General features: G+C 38.4%; 1 protein-coding gene across 4 annotated transcripts in view; it reads left to right on the top strand.

Moving 5' to 3' along the window:
• Positions 1-11,780, top strand: part of marchf2 (membrane-associated ring finger (C3HC4) 2) — a 44,827-nt gene extending 33,047 nt beyond the window's left edge. For 2 of the 4 annotated variants that reach the window (XM_052038166.1, XM_052038167.1), the window contains exon 6: positions 5,837-11,780. In XM_052038166.1, coding sequence (XP_051894126.1) covers positions 5,837-5,989 — 153 coding nt within the window. In that variant the 3' untranslated portion in view covers positions 5,990-11,780. Of the gene's footprint in view, positions 1-1,394; positions 1,490-5,836 lie in introns of those variants that run through there. The other 2 variants (XM_052038168.1, XM_052038169.1) reach the window with 2 other exon arrangements.
• Positions 11,781-13,485: the final 1,705 nt, after the last annotated feature.

A 13,485-nucleotide genomic window follows, 5' to 3' on the forward strand; every position in this document is an offset into this window, starting at 1 on the left:
CATACTGTGGTCATTTGGCTCTGAATATCTGATAGAAGATGAGGAATATCCTCAAAGAAATATGAAATCAAGATGATGACATCATAATTTTGAATTGGGGATCTGCTGCAAAGTTAAAAAAATAATAGAACAGTACCAGTCATTGAGAAATGGGTAATAAAGACATCCATGCAATGTTGGGCCAAGTTCAACAAGCGATTTATAAAAATGAATCTGCTCTACTTTCAGTATGTTTACTTTGAAAATGTAGTTTGGCCCACCACTTCAAGTCTATAAAGGGATTTTAATTTAAGTATTCTTTAACCTAGTTTTGGGGGAGAAAAAAAATCATTTATAGTTGCTGCAGTAAAGATTAATGGTGTGTTCCCTCCTTCAGAATTCTAACTATTACAAAATAGTGAACTGCTTTCAGCAACCTGCATTGTCTATGAGGCTCATCAAGTACATTGACAAACATCTAATGTATCCTGAAGTAAAAAGAAAATGCTAGAAGTACTATGCAGGTCAGGCAGCATCTGTGGAGAAGTAATGAAGAGTCATTGATTTGAAATGTTAACTCTGATTCTCTCTTCACAGATACTGCCTGACTAGCAGGGTATTCTACAACATTTTATTCTTATTTCAGATTTCCAGCATTTGGAGATTTTTGGATTTTCACCAATTGGATCCCGATCTGCACAGACAAACTTAAAAGTATTTCCTTTGATGGATTGGTGCTTACTAAAATTAAAAGCATGAAACAAAGCAACTGTAACACCAATCAGGTTAATTTTATTTACAATCATAGATGTAACCATCTTTGTCCATGCACCATTTCTAAATATGTGTGCACTACTCATACCAAGCAGAAGGTGAATGGTTCAGTAAACCAGGTCATCATCCAACACCTTTCCAATGATATAATACAGGAGAAACAAAAGGAAGTTTTTTTTAATATATACCTAATGGAGCAGCATTAAAATGGAAGAAATGGATCTTAGAGAGCAGCCTTTAGTGAGGTGCAGTGTCAAGTTTCCAGTTATCAGCTCTCTACAATGAGTGCTTCGGAGGTTGTACCACTGGATGTGCTGCATGGCCAGAGGAGAGTTGCTCTAGGCAGCCAAACATCAGAGAAAGGAGAACCAGAAAGGAGGACTTGTGCCTGAAGACCATCTACCCCATGGATATACCTGGGGTTATACTCCTACTTCAGCTCTCTGAGGGGTAATGCTGGGAAGCTGTTTTTCAAAGGCAGTGCTGATCTGTAATCTTCTTCGGACAGCTCCAGCTATACTCACCCATGCCTGAAAGTGCTCAGCCTGTGGAGGCAAAGGCTGCAGTCATTCTACACTGCCTAGCCTCTGGATTGTTCCAGGCTGAGGCAGCTGATCTTTGTCATTTTTCCCAATTTGCAGCTCACAACTGCTGTAGGATCACCGATGTTCTCTTCTTTCCCTTGAGGCGCGTGGATTTGCGAGGTTTGCAGACTTTCCAAAGGTTCACAGAGTGGTGGGCTGCTGCTGCATTGGTGTTTGTGGCTCCTTAACTGAAGCCGGATCTCTACTTCGATCACAAGATCAATCACTCCCTTAATGGCCAACTTGTCTGTAAGTATGAGAAGAAATCTCTCAAGGTTGATGCTTTGTTTCTGGGGAGATCACATGATGCATTTACTCTCAGGCAGTAGGTCTGTGATGCCTGCCAAACTTCAGCCACTGCACTGTATGGAGCTGTGACTCTTATTTGAGGTGGAATAGCAGGACGGAAGGGGGTAACTGCTATCCCCATAGTGGTTCCTCACCCCTGGACTGTTTAGAAGAGCATCAGTACAATTATATTGAGAGTTCCATTAGACTACCTAAGGTGACACTTTGGTTTCAGCACTGGTCTGGAGACATTTGAGTGCTTGAGGTCACCAACAGTATTCTGCACTATTTGGCTATCAGGGTTCTGCCCTTGTTTGAAGACCAGCAGCAGGAGCGGTGTGTTCAATAAAGGAGGATCATGTTGACAATGGCAATGAAGGAAGATCCTCTCTTCCAAGGTATGTTTAAAAGTTCAGAAATTTTGGGGACAACCTTACTCCTTTGGCGACGAAGACTCCAGACGAAGAAGCAATAACTGAGGCTGTCTGAAAGCCACATTGGGATTCTGTGTTGAAGATACTATGCTCATAGTGCACTGCCTCACTGGGAGTTTCAACTTCAAATGCAGCAGATGTAACCAGGCCATGACCAGTGTCCACACTGCATGCTTTGAGCAGTTTGGAAGGGTTCGATCATGAGAACACCAGATCCATCAGTCAGCGATTTCTAATTTATCAGCCAGTTGTGAAACTGCAGCAGTAGTGGCATCATCCTCTCACTTTGTTAATGTCCTGCCATGAAGGAGACATATGATAGTGATCATTTGGAGTTTATCATTATCAGTAAGGAGACAGAACTTTGAACAACTCTTGTCCCCATTAAGCCATCTTTCTGGATGAATATCGTTAAGGCTTTGTTAGATATCAACGAAATTACTAAAGCTAAAACAAAACTGGTAGACAGCTAAAATTTAGACTCATAGTTATCTGTACTGAGCACAGCCTGAAGACTTTGGCTTGAAGAAATCTCTTTTTCTGACAACAGTCACAACAGCTACCTTGTCTGGGTACCTTATGTGCTATTACGTGTAAAGTTTTTTTCTTTTCATGTGTTTATAATGGTATAATCTACTCTTTTGCCCTGGTGATCACATCCTGACTCTTGCAATGTTGTGTGATTCGCTTTATGCAGCTGCAATTCCACGGTCAAAGTAGAGTTGCTCAAGTGTCCAGCATATGGAGCTCTTAGCCTCATCAAACCAATGAACTCCCTTGCAGATCGTGACTATCTCTTTTAAAGATGGTTCTAGAGAATATGACTGAAACTGCATTGTTGCATGGTGGGAGGGCTAAATGTGGTTCCTTCTGGGACTTTCCAAACGTGAATCTTCGAACTGATTATGTAATTTCAAAATCATCACTGAACTAGCACCCGGAAATATGTGTTGGGAGACTGATGTACTGGGGCGCAGGCATGTATTCTCCATAACGTGAGCACTCACTGTTGCCTCTACACAATAAACCCACGACCTCTCTGTGGGGAAACCAGCCTGTTTGTCTGGCAGTCACCCCTGTCTCAACTTATACTGGTAAATTGCATCATCAGGAGCATGGCTTCAATAAACTGAACATGGAAGGAACCCTTTGGCAAATGTTATGTTCTAAGTGAGTTTATTCCGACAGCATTATGTTCAACTGGCCTCCCTCTGGTTAATCTCTTGTTTGAAAAAAAATGTTTCCCTCTAATCATTTTGGTAATGACAATGTAAATTAGTGAATAGCGTAGCGGTTAGCGCGACGCTATTAGAGCGCCAGCGATCGGGGTTCGATTCCCGTCACTGTCTGTAAGGAGTTTGTACGTTCTCCCGTGTCTGCGTGGGTTTCCTCCGGGTGCTCCGGTTTCCTCCCACATTCCAAAGACATACAGGTAGGTTAATTTGGGGGTTTAAAATGGGCGGCGCGGACTCGTTGGGCCGGAAGGGCCTATTACCACGCTGTAAATAAAATTTAAAATTTAAAACTGCATGCTAAAAAGCTATTTGTCATGGACTCCGATCGTTGTAATCCAGTCACTAAAGATGCAGTCTCCTATTACCTCGCACTCATCTTGTCCCAACACATCGAAAGAGATTTAGAAGTCAGATTTGAGGAAATCAATGAAGACTGAACAATGGTACACTGCAAACACCGTGGAGGTTTGTGTGTTTGTAAGACTTTGTATTCAACAATAGCAAAATATCTTTTCCATATTTAATCAATAGAACATTGATTGTGCAACACAAAGCAATGTACTGTCATTACATCATATCTAAGTGTGCAATCATTCTAACATGTTTTTCCTGGGTGCACACAGAGGGGAAACTTCAGAACCACTGCTGCCCTTTCATCGGTCACTGTTTTGCATCTCATCTTGCCTAGTAACTCGCCCAGAGCTACAAAGTGGTGGCCTTGCACTGTGAAGCTTACATGCCCATGCTTAGCTGAGGCATAACGTCACTTGTTTATTCTATATGTGAAAGCAGAAGCATGTATATGTGGTGGGGAAGGTGGAGAAGCAGCATTAACCCCCCCCCCCACCCCCCCCACATAATCAATAAACAGATTAAGAGCATAAGTGTAGAGTAAGCATCTATTTAAAATGCTCCTCAAAAGCAGTCAAATATAAAGTCCTCTGCTCGGGGACGTGTGGCAGGGGAATTATCATCTGTAATAATAAAATCAGGCTTATCCCCATGACATGTCTTGGGTCACACAACTGCACTGAATGAAGGCAACCTTGTTACAAAAGCATCAGGTAGTGTATCATCTTCTCTAATCACTCATACTGTACATTTCATCATGCTCCTAACTTGTGGTCTTATAGATAGTGAAAGCAGAAAACTGCTACGTGAGCTTGGATTGACACCACCTCTCACTTCCCAAATGGCAAGAATGGGATCTGGTTCCACTGTGAGATTGGAAAAGTATTCCCTATTCTGTCTGATATTTTCTATAGGCTCTCTGGCATGACAGTGGGCTAAACACATCCATGTTTGTCTGCATCAAAATGTGTGTGACTTGGAGAAGAACTTGCAGTTGGTATCATTCCATACGCCTGCTGCTCTTGTTCTAAGTGGTAGGGGTCAAAGGTTTGGAAAATAACTTAATGTTGTGGTTGTTAGCTCTTTCTGTAGAGAAACAGCCCCAGGAATCTGCAGTGTGGCTTGCAGCAGCCCATTGTAGAATTGCTGCTCTGGTCTGGTGTGCTGATGCATGAATTCAATCACTAGCCTTCCACTACTTGGCGCTGATGGCCATCTTTCTGTGAATCTGTAAATATGAAACTGATGTTTAGATAGCTTCCATTTGCAAATACACATGAATTGAGAATGAGATGTATGTTATCCTCATGCCCTATAATTTGATCTTAAGATCTGTTGACAAGGCATTTGAAGACAACTGTCTTAGATTGTGAATATTTTCCTGTTGTGGTAGGTGATTGAAATGAGAAAAGTAAACTGACAACTAAAGGAAAATTCAGAATCTGGAATTATTGAATACAATTATTGCCCGTCTTGTAAGATAAGATAGATATTTATTAGTCACATGTACATTGAAATACAGTGAAATACGTCTTTTTGCTTTGCTAAGAATGTACTGGGGGCAGCCCGCAAGTGTCGCCACTTTTCCAGCGCCAACACAGCATGCCCACAGCTCCTAACCGGTACGTCTTCGGAATGTGGGAGGAAACCGGAGCACCCGGAGGAAACCCATGCAGACACGGGGAGAACATACAAACTCCTTACAGGCAGCAGCGGGAATTGAACCCAGGTCGCTGGTGCTGTAATAGCATTACGCTAACTGCTGGGTGCCCTTTTCAATGCACCTGAGCGTAGGAAACCCCTACATCAATTAGTGGTCTGGGTTAAATTGGCTAATTTCTGCTTAGTTTATCTTAATGGTGGTTCAATTGGCCACTGTGTCCCTGTGCATTTGGCTATAGTTCTTTCTGATTATTCTTTGACTTTTGACCAGTGAGGATACATTAATTTTGTCTAATATTCATCTAATAGTAAAATAGACCACCAATCTGCTATCCAAACTGATGTCAAAATACACTTCAGATTCCAGAAAGCCACTGACAACACAATCCCCCCTTCTCCCACTAGACTCCCATCACCCAGCACCTTCACCGTTCAAAGGAAGAAAAGTGTAGGCTATGCAAGATAGTGGAATTGGATCCGGGGGAAAGCAATACCTGTAAGAATAATCCATATTGATTTTTGCCCAAAGGTTTCATTCCGCTATCACTGCCAGCTTTACTCAGAATGGCGAAGGACAAACCAAAAGGTCCGATTGATGGCCGCGGACCACAAGAATATCACTCAACATTCTCTCCTCTCTTCAAAACTTGTGAGGAAAGATTCCAGTGAAACAATTGTGTGAATTCATTGACACAGGGAACCATAATGAAATGAAAATTCATAAAGTCTACACGTCCTTGAAATATGCTTTGTAACTCCAGCAAGGAATGACACAACAGCAACTTGTTTAATTTCATGGAATACACGCAAGAAGCAAACTTCATTTGCAACACTCTCAGGAGCCAGTATATATGCAGCCTACATCTAAATATAATCCCAATAAAGAGTGGGGTTTAGAAACTTCATATTATCTCAACTCAATTGGACAGTAGTTATGATCACATTGTAAGGTTGAAATTTATGGAATGGGACAGTTGAAGTTTGAACTTAGACAATCATTTGTGATATCATGTATAAAAATGACTCATGGTTAAGATGTGTTGATCTGCTTTTATTATGAACTTGAGGCAGCAAAAAGATCTGCCCTTAGTGTTGCACAGTAACCAGTTATTGGGTCAGTCAGCACTAACTAGAATGGGTCTGGAGATCTTTACTTCTTGTGAATATTGATTATAAATGAAGCGACAAAGTAGAGATCTGAGCCCTGGAGGAAATCAGGAAGTTTAAATACAGGTGCAGAGGTTCGAATTGTAGGTGTTTGGAATTTCTACATTTAAAGAAAATGCAGTGAAGTATTTCCTGACTTGTATACAGGATCTAATGCTGGTCCTGTACATCAGTGATTTGCAACAAACTGATGTCACAAATTTGACACACAATAATACTAATATGGCATTGATTTTTGGGAAGCTTTGTGCCTGCTTTAGTAAATGACACTTCTGAGCACCAAAAAATCTGCATGTTTTTTAAAAAAAAATCACTTTCTTGTGATACAGTTAGGAACACTGCAGTCAGCTTCCTGCACTCATGGCATAGTGCATAGTCGGAGAACTTCACTAAATGGGATACCTTCTGAGGTCAAATTTGTAATATTCAAGCAGAATAAAGTTTTCCAAATGGGATTAGAGGAAGTAAAAATGTTCCCAGTGGAGAATTGGAGCTATGGTACTCATTGATGAGTGGAGGCAAGTCTAGAAGACAGTTATTCAATACACACTTTTTGTATAGTAGAAGATTTAAACCTTTGGTTTATAAAGTAATCTTATCTGGTTTGGGCTTTGGTATAGAATGAGTTGGGGAATGAAGAAATTTCCTCGCTGAACTTGTTTTCTTGGATTAACTACCAGGCTCATTTTTACTGCTTTGTGTACTGAAGCTGGGACATAATTGTGTCTTCGGCATCTCCTATTATGTCTTTCCGTAATCAAATGGCAAAGGAACACTATATAATTTATGATTACAGCAGCTAGTATTAAAACTTAGTTTTCATTGAATATACCACTTATATTTTTTTCATAGAATACCTGATGCACATTTTAATAATATTTTTGTGCAATTCCAAAATTTATCTAAAGTGTAAACACACAAGTTTAGGGAGACTGAAAAAATATAAATTTTGTTTAACAGTTTTGATTTATTCTCTCTTTGATGTCAGAACTGAAATCGGCAGTAGTGTACCAAAGAACACTGGTATTGGTACAATTCTATAACACTCTGTGTCTCTCATTTCATGTTTGTCCCTGTGTTTGTAAATTATCTGTATTTACAGCAAGTCAACAGAGATGTAACATTAAAGAGTAGAAAAGTGAGCTGTCGTTCAGCCCAACATATAAGCATCCACCAGAAAACATGATATTAATGTTCTGGTGAACCCACATTATAGATCCTACATCTCACTTTCTTGTTATCTCTGCAAACTTGATGATCTCCATTCCTAAAATGTAAATGCATTTATGTTTCTATCAGCTTAAAGCACTTGCACAAAGAAAAGTGTTAAATAAGAAGAAAAGCTATCAGGTGCTGTTGGAAATGCACTTTCAGGTTTTCAGCATTATGGTCTTATTTTTTTTAAGTAGTAATGTTTCAACCTATCCAGAATGCAAACCTGGTTTAATTTAAACCGATTTGGCAAATGATGAATTGATCCTAGTGGATATGCCTTCATTGCATTAAGAGTTTATGTTAGAGGTTGAGGGTTAGGGAGGGGTGAGAAGGGCATACCTCACCTCATAAACTTGACTCTGAGTTAAACAAACATTTAATTAAGAGAATTTTGCAATCTTTTGCTTTCTTAAACTAAGCCTCTTTTTATTTGCGCTTATTCTAGTTTATGAATAAACTCAACAGTGTTATCAACATTAGAAAGAACTACCACATTGTTTTGTTCTGTGAATGAGTTTGAAATTTGGGTAGAAGCTTACCTTTATTGAAATATCAACTGTGAAAGGTAGTGGTGTGCAGCAGCCTTTCCTCTGGTCATGCACAGAATCCCAGCAATGTAATCTGTTAATGGTGTATTTGAACACTTTGTGTTTGAAGAACTGTTTTTACTACCCAATGGCTCAAAGCATTTTTGCTGATTTGGGTAATGGGCATACCTCATTGTCAGTACTCTATTTTATAAGCACCTGTCTGAGGAGTTTAGATATAAAACTGTAGAATTAAGTTGAGTTTCTTTGCAATCTTTGCAACTTGGTTGATGCATTTGTCATCTTGAGCTTTAATTTGTTTACTTTAATCCCGTTTTCTCTCAGTAATTGCTATGTTCTGATTAAACATGTTTTATTCTATAGATTTTTTTTCTTGGTTGTTTTTAATAATGTCTATAAAATTGTGTCCATATGTGCTGCAGATAGAAAATTTATTTTTGCTTAAGGCATAAAAATTGCAAAACATAACCAAGTTGGTGCCCTTTGAATCTCTTAGATAATTGTTGTTCACCAGGTTAAAGCAGATCTGGATAGGAATTCTGTTTTTTTTTTAGCTGCAGCTTCTTTACATATGATCTGCACTTTTTAAAAATAGTTAATCCTTGCCCAAAGCCAGTTTGCAAAATGTATATGTGCATTAATCGGTGTTCTCATTCCCATTCTTAGTAATAGAATTAATAAATGAATTGGGTTTATTTTTCTAGTGCTGATTGAGGTTTGGAGATGTAGTGAGTTGGATGGTCAGACTCGATTTACCTGGTAGAAAGTGAAGTTGGTAGAAACTCAAGAAATGTTACATAGTTCAGTGAAATTAAGGTGGAAATGATGAATGATTTCCTGCTCTGATGCTAGGAAAGTGGCAGTAATGATTTTGTAAAATTGGCCAGTGATCCTATTGCAAAGAAGGGAAGGGGTGTCAATTAAAGTTCCTGCTCCAGATCAGTGTCTACTGATTACTGCTGCTCAGTGCACATTTATGGATCTCTCGGTGAACAAAAATGGGCTGGCCCTTATGCACTCTACAACAAAATACACTTTTGTTTGCATTATGAAGGGTAGCTGCATGATGAAGTATCAGATGGTGACCAACAACCCCGGAATCCTTAGCCCAGCATGAGTTAACCCCAGGAGAGATGGAGAGAATTTTATTTTCCATTGTCTACCTAGTAACCCTTTAAGAAACTGATCCATTTTGAGTTACCAAGTATTTTAAAAATAACCATTGACCAAATTGGCTTTGTGGCAAAAAATCACTTTCAAAATTGTAGAAAGGTAGCTGAGATGTAATCATAATAGTTGCACAAAGTCTGGGTTATTAAATGTGGAAAAACAACAAAAGATCGTACTCTAATTTTAACAACTGACAATCTTTTCCTTGTGAGAATGGAACGGAACTCTAATTTTACAGAAAAACTGTACCAGTTTATTTTTAAGATCCTCCTTCTGGGTCTTCAGCTAATACCTTTTTTAATTTATTGATTGTCTTTCAAAGTTTTAAAACATCTTAATTGGTGCACAGATGTTTATGTCAGTATTTTTAAAACTTTATTTTTGTCCCCAGAGCCCTGGTCATTATACTGTTAAATGGGCAGTATTAGTGCACACAGCTGTGTCATGCTCTCTGTGGGGTTTACTTCCATTGATTGGTTGTCATGAATTAAATGGATTCAAGAAACAGATGCCACTCTTGATCTTGATATAATTCTTTATTTTGGTTATGTAAATTTGCCTCACTATTCTGTGCTAGCATTCAGACTCATTGGAGGAAGGTCTGGATTTGATTTTATGGATGAAGTAATAATGCACTGGAAATCCACATATGAAAGTGGTACAGTTTCATCAACAGCTTCTTCACTATTAGAATATTTCTCAAAACTAAATCTCCCAAAGAGTAGAATAGGAGATGTACTGTGTTTGCAACCATTTCTGTATACATTTGTTAAAATGTTCTACCTTATCTAGAGCAGGATTACACACACACGTTAATGGAGCCCATGTGCTAAATTGGCAACTTTTCATTTAAAATTAATGCTATTATATGCACTTAGTTGATTTATTTGTGCGTGTTTCTAATTTCTTAGTATCCCAAAAATAGGATTGATTTCTAAAAAGACACAGCATCTGGCTGAACCATGCAGGACAAAAATTCGAGGTTTGATCCCACTCCTTGCCAAATCAATTTAGGATAAAATAGGAACTGCCAGTATCTGAAATAAAAAGAAAAATTGCTGGAAACACTCAGCAGAACTGACAAAGGATCTTTGACCTGAAACGTTAACTCTGTGTTTCTCTTTTCACAGATGCTACCTGATCTACTGAATGTCTCCAGCATTTTATATTTTTATTACACACTTAAGCAACTGTAGTTTTTTGACTCCAATGTCTACATTGAAAGAGAGCAGTTACCAGGTTTCTTGCTTCTTAACACTATTCCTGCTGAATGTCATGCATGTATTAATGTTGCCTGGCTCAGTTCTGTTATAGTCAAATAAGTTGCCAATAGCCATTGCAGGGGCTCTTGCATCAAATCAATAATGGCTATTTGAATAAGGTACAGGAAGAACATTACACAACACAAGTTAAAATCACAAAGTAAGAGAAAATAGTTAAAGTATGAGGCAACATTTTAATAAGATCTTTTACCTTTAAAGCACCTTTGAATTTGCACAAAGAGAAATCAGTAGCTATAATCTCATTGAGGAGTTGTTTGTGTTAATCCAATCACCATGATGCATTGATTTATTTCTCCAATACATATTTTTGGGAATTAATCTTTGGAGAAGTTCCCTTTTCTATAAATCTGTCCATCTGCTATACCAAAATAGTACCTGTCACATTTTAGTAAGGTAAAAGCATATTTTAATCCATTACTTAGGTAATCTTTTGTTAGTTCCATTGTATGAGGAACAGGACTGTGGCAATTGGAGGGTGCCTAAAAATCCTCCCTAAACCGTAAGTGTTTGACAATGACACTCTAAAATTACTTGAACAGAATACAGCTCTTGTGTGTATTGATTAGTGTTGGTTGAAGTTGAAAGTTTGTAAGGATGGAAACTGTTCAGTAATTGCTTCTTCCTCTTTGTACCATCTCTTCAAAAAGTCAAAAAAGCTTACTATAAGAACACTTTATTTCATGCAATGGTGGTTCATTCATTCATTTCAAAATGTTTGATTTTGAGATATGTTTTTGTAAAGACTGTTTTTGAAAAGACTATACCAAGCTCTTTGCTGAAAGGATTTGTTGCATGGAAATGAATTGAGGCTTTAGACACCCCATCAGGGTGTAGAATAAATTCCTGTGGCTTTTGTCGCAATGGTAGTTAATTACTATATACATTGTTAATGTCATTATTCTTTGAATGTATAATGTCTTAACTATCTGGTTTGCAGTTGCTTTAAATTGTAAATATATATCCAATCATTGTACTCTCTTTATCACAATTATTATAATGCCTTTGGCTGATTGTCTTAATTCCATTTTATAAATAAGATACATGTACTCGCAATTCAATTTAGTACCTTGAATAAACCTTATCCAAGCTCCTTTCTGGTTGATGAGCTTCCTTGCTATAACTGCTATTTTTATACATATGTGTTTTGTTATTAAATTTACACAAAACATATATAAGAGAAACAAAGGACTGCAGATGCTGGAATCTAGATGAAAAACACGATGATGCTGGAGGAACTCAGCAGTGCAGGCAGTAAACAAGATGTGCATCTAAATCCTGTAGACCAAAAAAATTAAAGTTTTGAACTTGATCTGCATTGATTTCCCAGCTAGATTAATAGTTGGTATGCTGGGTATTCTTGTGAGATGACAATTGGAATTGGGTGAGGCTGTTTCTTCTGATTTGTTCTGTCTTCAGCTGGAAAAAGTACATGTGGCTAACTAGTAAAGGTAGGCAGTGGCCCTGAATATTTGTTCTGCTTCCAGGTACTTCTGTAAACATAGCCTATTTGGTCAAGCTGTCAGAGAGCTAACATTCTGTGGATCATTTGTCAGGCCATATACATTGATCCATGCAAATCCACATCTGTGGGTTGAGAAGCTTGGGTCGGGGGCTGAGTTTATATCCATTGACTTGGCATAGAGCTGGTTCAATGTCTGAAGGTTGGATGTGGGGAGAGAAAAGCTGCATTTGGTTTTAATTGATTAGTTTTAATTAAGAATTTATAGTTTGCAGTTTCTGTTTTGCAATGGAGCTTGTTGTATTCTACAGTATTTTCAATAAAGACACTAGAACTGAGGACATTTTACAATATCAGAGTATTAGAGTTAAGTGAGTGAACATGTGCTGTTGTATTATCAGCTCCTGAAGCACCAAAGCAATGACTCTTCCCTAAAGCAAGTTGGTCTTTATATTGTGGAATGGTGAGATGCTGGCATTTCTAAGGAGCTACTCACAGATGGAAGATATCTCTGACCTCTTTATATCAAGGAAGAGAAGAATAATCCTGGATACCTGGCAAAATATTCAGGTTAGAGGGATGGGGTTTGGGGATTTGGTCAGGGCAACATGGAAGTTTGGTAACTGGAATGGTGAAATTTGGTCTATTTGTTTATCCTCTCACACATTCCTTACTTTGATCAACTTGCCCTGTTCCACTTCTTCTGCCTCTCATTTAAAACCCTTGTCCTCCATCACTTATCCAAATGCTGAACTAAAGTACTCAAATACTCAAATTATTTTCATTGGTTTGTGATCTCAGTATCAGCACGTGACCTGTCATCCAACAAGATTTCAATCTTCATCTCAACTCTTTATAGTCTTGAATATCTTTTCTCCATAAATCTCCGCCTCCATATTTGTGTCCTCTTACTATATTAACAACATAAGAATATAAAAAATAGAAGCAGGAGTAGGCCATCTGCCATGATACCTCTCTCCCTATATCCCTTGATTCCCTTAATGTCCAGAAATCTTAATCTGTATTTTGAGTGAACTCAACGCCCCAGTCTCCACAGTCCTCTGGGGTAGAAAATTCCAAACATTCAGCACCCTAATTAAAATATTTTTCTCTATTCAGTTGTAAACAGCATATCCCTTATTCCTAAACTGTACCCTCTGGTCCTAGACTCCTCAACTCCTTCAAGAATTTTGTATATCCTGATGAGATCTAAACTATAAAGAATATAGTCCCAGTCAACTCAATCTCTCTCCTTGTTTGCAAACTGCTGCCCTGGAACCAGTCAAGTATATCTCTGCTGCTCTCCCTTTATGGCGAGTGCATTGTTTCTAGGGTA

The sequence above is a fragment of the Pristis pectinata genome, chromosome 24 (genome assembly GCF_009764475.1).
Source record: "Pristis pectinata isolate sPriPec2 chromosome 24, sPriPec2.1.pri, whole genome shotgun sequence".
Classification (NCBI taxonomy): domain Eukaryota; kingdom Metazoa; phylum Chordata; class Chondrichthyes; order Rhinopristiformes; family Pristidae; genus Pristis; species Pristis pectinata.